Source organism: Gadus chalcogrammus, chromosome 2 (assembly GCF_026213295.1).
Source record: "Gadus chalcogrammus isolate NIFS_2021 chromosome 2, NIFS_Gcha_1.0, whole genome shotgun sequence".
In the NCBI taxonomy this organism is placed as follows: Eukaryota; Metazoa; Chordata; class Actinopteri; order Gadiformes; family Gadidae; genus Gadus; species Gadus chalcogrammus.
Genome location: NC_079413.1, coordinates 1096997 through 1103152, shown reverse-complemented (window position 1 = coordinate 1103152; position 6156 = coordinate 1096997). Strand labels below are relative to the sequence as shown.

Genomic DNA, 6156 nt, shown 5'->3' with positions numbered 1-6156 from the left:
ATACAGAGGAACCATCACACAAACAGGAACTGTCTGTCAGGGGGGGGAGGAGATGATGAGGGGGGGGCGAGCCATCCCATAATACAGACCCAAGGCCGCTAGCATCATTAGCTCATGAGGGAAAACCACTATTAGGTACAAGACGGCTTCATTAAAGAGAGCTGGCTGATGAGTGGATGATGGATGAGTGGTTGAACAGATGAGTGGATGATGGATGAGTGGTTGAACCGATGAGTGGATGATGCCCTCCTGCTGGGTCGACCCTCAGCGTCTCCCAGCGGGGTGTGGCGTACCTCAGGGCCTGCACCAGGTTGAGGTCGGTGAACTCATGGAGCTCCACGAAGTCATGGAGGACCTGCAGGTTCAGGTCGTCTCTGAGGAGCAAGGAGACAGCCGTTAGGACACAGAGGTTACACACAGAGGTCACACACAGAGGTTACACACGGAGGTTACACACGGAGGTTACACACTCTGAGGATTATGTCATCAAATAGTTGAACGATAGTATGCACACCAATACTCTATTTAAGCCAATACCCGTGTTTTTTGGCATTGTTGCATCCAACAATCATGTCCCACAACACAACGCAGCTCTACACTACACAACACAAGACTACACAACACAACACAGCTCTAACCCCCCCTTCACCCCTCCCCCTCCTCCTCGTTTATCATCCCATCGCCACGGTGACATCAGCTTGACCTCCCTGACCTCCAGCGGTACTGATATCCCCAGAGGGCTGTGGGACATGATGACCCCCCCCCCCCCCGACCACCACCACGCCCGATTGGCTGACGCCTCTGGGATTGGTCGGGCCTCTCGACCAATCACAGAGGTCAGAGCGACTCCACCCAGACGGAGTCTCTTTGTTATCCAGAGCTCCACATGCTCCTCTGATTGGTCAGGAGGCCTGACCAATCAGAGGAGCATGTGGAGCTCTGGATAACAAAGAGTATGGGGGCAGGCGCTCCTGCCGGGCCCCGGGCCACCGGTAGTACCCCCGGCCCCGAGCTGGGGTACAACCAGGGGTCTCATTAGTGGTGGAATCAGAGGCAGATGTGGACAGAGGTGTGTGTGTGTGTAAAAAGGGAAGGGAGTGCCTGCGTGTGCGTGTGTATATATGTATGTGTGTGTGTGTGTCCAAGCCGGGCCGGTAGAAAATAGGGCACATAAAAACAATGTAAACTATCTGGAAGTGTGTCATCGAGATCGAGAGAGAGAGAGAGAGAGAGAGAGAGAGAGAGAGAGAGAGAGAGAGAGAGAGAGAGAGAGAGAGAGAGAGAGAGAGAGAGAAGGACAGGGGATACAAATAGAGGAGTAGTGTGTGTCTGGGGGGCTGGGCGGTCCTCACCTCTCCCCCAGGTAGTCTCCGATGGCCGTCTTGTTAAGCCCCTCCCCCTTATAGAGGAACTGGGCGATGTCATCGCTGGTGTTCTTCAGCAGGTCGTTCTCTTTCAGGAACTGGATCCCCTGTGGGCGAGTGAGAGAGAGAGAGAGAGAGAGAGAGAGAGAGAGAGAGAGAGAGAGAGAGAGAGAGAGAGAGAGAGAGAGAGAGAGAGAGAGAGAGAGAGAGAGAGAGAGAGAGAGAGAGAGAGAGAGAGAGAGAGAGAGAGAGAGAGAGAGAGGGTTAGTTTGTTAAACCCTCTTTATGAAACAGTCCAGGCCCCATGATGTCTGGGCCCCCCCCTTTACCTTCTTGGGGTCCATGTTGAACTTCTTGCGCCCCATCGCCACCTGCTTGTTCCTCTGCATGTTTTTCCTGAAGGTGAGATGGATCACACAAGTTAGTACGACAACTCAGAAACACTACACACAATGTATGTTTCTTTTTTGCCGTAACAGTCAGAAGATCACTGCTGTGACCACTGACGGGGTTCACCCTCGATCACATTCATAATCAAACCTGAACAATGCCCTTCCTTATCTTACAATATCAGAATCAGATTGATCGGGTCACTCCAGTATCCTGGGGTTGGGTGATGGAATCCCTCAGAACACACAAGCACTCAGGACCCCTCCCCCCGCGCCCTCAACACACACACAAACACGCACAAACACGCATACACATGCACACCCACAGACATGCACGCACCCACACACACCCCTCACTTCTCCTGGGACCCTGCACTGCATGTCTCTCCCTCCCGCGATGGAGATCTCCGTGGGTCTTAATGCAGGGGGGGGAGGGAAGGAGCGATGTGGGCCCGATGAAACATTTAAAGTCCCTTAAGAGCAGCCAGTATACAGGCTGGGGGGGGGGGGGGGGGGACTGGTTGGTCATTTGCCGTTAATAATTGACGAGGACAAACAAGAAGCCTATTTAGATGGTGTGAGAGAGAGAGAGGGACATTGTGTGGGCTTGTTTGTGTGCATGTGTTTGTGTGTTTGTGTTGTCCAAAAATGTCTTACTTCTCCTCTGTGGAACCAAGGTTCTCTATCTCACTGGTCACCTCTGCTATCTCATTCTTCAGCCGCTGCAGAGAGAGAGAGAGAGCGAGAGAGAGGGAGACAGAGACAGAGACAGAGAGAGAGAGAGAGAGAGAGAGAGAGAGAGAGAGCGACAGAGACAGAGAGAGAGAGAGAGAGACAGAGACAGAGAAAGAGAGAGAGAGAGGGAGAGGAAGAGAGGGAGAGAGAAAGAGACAGAGAGGGAGAGAGAGAGAGAGAGAGAGAGCAGGACAAGAGCACAAGGAGGTGTTAAAGCCTTCTATTCCATAATAAGTGTTCCCATTCTGAGCGGATGGAGAGAGAGAGAGAGACGGAGCCACAGAACACAAATGATGTGCAAAGCAGTTTCACCGGAATCGGTCCATAGCAACCGAGGCCACAACATCACATCGGCCTGCTTACGGCCGGCCTGAGCCAGGTGGTCCCAACACAAACACATCCCGTAAACACCTGACGTCAGCCAGTATGTGTTCCCTCATGTGTGTGTGCGTGTGTGTCATGTCACTGTGTGTTTCCTGATGTGTGTGTGTGTGTGTGTATATGTGTGTGTGTGTGTCATGTGTGTCAGTGTGTGTTTCCTGATGTCTGTGTGTGTTTGTGTCATGTCAGTGTGTGTTTCCTGATGTGTTGTTGTTCTGTGTGCCGTTTGTGTGTGTAGGTTTGAGTGTGTCGGGGGGTTTGTGTGTGTGTTTGGGCTTGTGTGTGTGTTTGGGCTCGTGTGTGTGTGTGTGTGTGTGTGTGTGTGTGTGTGTGTGTGTGTGTGTGTGTGTGTGTGTGTGTGTGTGTGTGTGTGTGTGTGTGTGTGTGTGTGTGTGTGTGTGTGTGTGTGTGCGTGTGTGTGTGTGCTGGGTCTTCAGAGATCATGTGTGGTTCAGATCCATATCCATCCGACCCAATGCCGGACCCCCACTGGTGACATTCTGTGTGTGGGTGCGTGCGTGTGTGTCCCGGGGCGGGGGGCAGGGGCCCAGGATGGGGGGGGGGGGGGGGGGGGGCCGTTGTCGGTGACTGAACGGAGCACATAAACCAAAGGTGTCGGGTCGCGCCTGCAGCATTGGTGGAGGAAGCAGGAAGTGAGGATACATTCCTGCAGCAGCATGGAGAACGGGGGGGGGGGGGGGGGGGGGGACAGACGCAGCCCATGCCTCCTAGAAACACATTCACACCCTCGGCTGTACCTGGATATCATCCAGCAGCTCCTGCTTGCGCCGGCGGATGTTCTCCAGCTCCTGGTGCTCCTCTGGAGAGAGGTCATCAGGCACTGAGGAGGAGGAAGAGGAGGAAGAGGAGGAGGAGGAGGAGGAGGAGGAGGAGGAGGAGGAGGAGGAGGAGGAGGAGGAGGAGGAGGAGGAAGAGGAGAGGAGGAGGAGGAGGAGGAGGAAGAGGAGAGGAGGAGGAAGAGGAGGAGGAGGAGGAGGAAGAGGAGAGGAGGAGGAGAGGAGGAGGAGAGGAGGAGGAAGAGGAGGAGGAGGAGGAGGAGAGAAGGAGAGAACGTCAACACAACACTTAACAACAAAACAAAACCATCAGGCACTGAGGGGGAGAAGCACAGCGTAAATACGCTAAACGGCCCGCCTTGCTAGAGCGGTTTTATTTTTCCTAACCAGTGGCCACTCAAAGCACTTTACAATACTGACTAGCATTCACCCATTCATGCACACATTCACCCACTGACGGCGGAGTCGGCCACGCGGGGCGACAGCCGGCTCGTCGGGAGCAGTCAGGGTGAGGCCTCTCGCTCAGGGACACCTCGACATTCGCCGGGGATCGAGCAAGCAACCTTCCGGTTACCAGCCAACCATTTGTTTCCTGTTTCGTTACAGAGATATTCCAACCCGCCTCCAGCGACAAAATTGGTCAAAACAAATATGAAGCGAAATAAAGGTTCTGAGTGTGACACTATTAAAAACCAAACCAAAGAAATCGGGCTTGAAAATAACTAGTAGTAGTAAAAATAACAAAGACACACAAAGTATTTACGTCTCCATCATCCGTGCACTTCTGACGACCTTTCCTTCTTCCCATCACCCCCGGGGGCAGAGGTCAAAAGGTCAGAGGGCAACGTCGCTCCTAGTGTAAGCATGGTGTGAGCTTAGCGCCAATGTTGACAACGTAACGATGCCCGGTCGGTGACCCACATCAGGTCTCGTGTTTCCCAGCCACCCCAGCCCGGACGCGGACGCTGGAGGTGCAGAGAGACACACCGCCCTGAGAGCAGCCGTGAACCCTGAGCGTCAACAAACACTCCGGAACAATGGCGGGAAACGGCCCAGGAGATGATTAGCGGTGACGGGGTCGATTGGCAGGAAGAGGCTAATGAGTGGACTGCGTTTACACAGCGCTGTTCTAACCGGCGGCCACTCGAAGCGCTTTGCAATACACTGCCGAACGTTCACCCATTCACACACACATTCACCCACATGATGGAAGAGCCAGGTAACCGTGGAAACCATCACTGCTGCCTGCCCTCCTCTTCACCTGCGTGGGGGGGGGGGGGGGGGGGGGGGGCAGGGGGCTGATGGGTAAAATATAAATACCAGTCCCAGCGCTTCTGCTTTGCTTTTGGCCGCACGGTTTCCTAGAAAACAGCAGGAGGATAACGCATGAAACCGCTCAGAGACACAGAGAGTCGTCGCAGCGATGCACCCAGCGCCATGAGACTGGACGGCATGAGAACGGAGTCCAAACGGGCTGAACCGGTTGTGTTTAACCACAGAACCGAGGGAAAGGAGGGCGGACACGCCTTCACCCTCCCCGTGCATTCGCTCTCTTCCTAGAGAGGAAAGCCCTTCAGGCGCCACGTCGCCCAGCATGGTTACCCACGACATTTGTCAGAAGAAAGAGAAACAACAATATATCTCTGTCGGACTCGGTACAGTAAGGATGTTCATACAACCAAGTGCCAAGCACTAACAATCACTAGGTTAACCCATTCCCCGTATACAAACACAGATAGCTAGGATAAGCTGCTAAACGATACTATGTACTATTTAAGTGCGAGGATGAACAACATACAATAAAGTGCGCACACACATCGAAACATGAGCCCATGAAGACACACCGTGTTGATCATAGGGTGGTTTGTACATGGGGCAGGGTTTCAGTCACATTGCACAGCAGGCCTTGCACCAGAGGATATTAGCTGATTAGAAAAGAGTTGGTGAGAAAGGGATGAGGAAGCACCCCCGGTTATCGGTAAGAGAACACTTATGCAACAAATCTATGTCAACTGTGTGAAACATTTCAAATGAATGCCTGACAAGTGACAACGCATGAAGAAAAGGGGTCAACCAAATGGGTGAGAGAGAGAGAGAGAGAGAGAGAGAGAGAGAGAGAGAGAGAGAGAGAGAGAGAGAGAGAGAGAGAGAGAGAAATGAAAAAGTAAATAGCACCAGTCCCCCACTAAAAAGGTTGGTTTGGCCCAATCTTTCTGTCGGCCATTTAATTATTAAACAGATGCTTTTATCCAAAGTGGCTGACAGTGATTTCAGAGAGGGTTGGCTAGTCACTCATCATCAACCCCCCTGGCCACTCCCCCATCCAGCCACTCAACCCTAGTGAGAAACCTCGTCCTCAAACCCATTCAGATGTTGGGACCATAAGGCAGGACAATGGCGTCCAGGGAGGGGGGGGGGTCGACCGGGGGCGGAGCCAGGAGAGCGACAGGGGCATCCAATATGGTGGTCGTTTCCCAGAACCCCGCCAAA

General features: G+C 53.2%; 1 protein-coding gene across 3 annotated transcripts in view; it reads right to left on the bottom strand.

Moving 5' to 3' along the window:
* The window catches only part of cyth1a (cytohesin 1a), a 35690-nt gene that overhangs the window by 11935 nt on the left and 17599 nt on the right, over positions 1-6156 (bottom strand). For all 3 annotated transcript variants that reach the window (XM_056610479.1, XM_056610487.1, XM_056610496.1), the window contains exons 2-6: positions 3628-3710; positions 2411-2475; positions 1694-1760; positions 1353-1471; positions 294-374 (exon numbers count right to left, since the gene is read on the bottom strand). In XM_056610479.1, coding sequence (XP_056466454.1) covers positions 294-374; positions 1353-1471; positions 1694-1760; positions 2411-2475; positions 3628-3710 — 415 coding nt within the window. The remainder of the gene's footprint in view (positions 1-293; positions 375-1352; positions 1472-1693; positions 1761-2410; positions 2476-3627; positions 3711-6156) is intronic.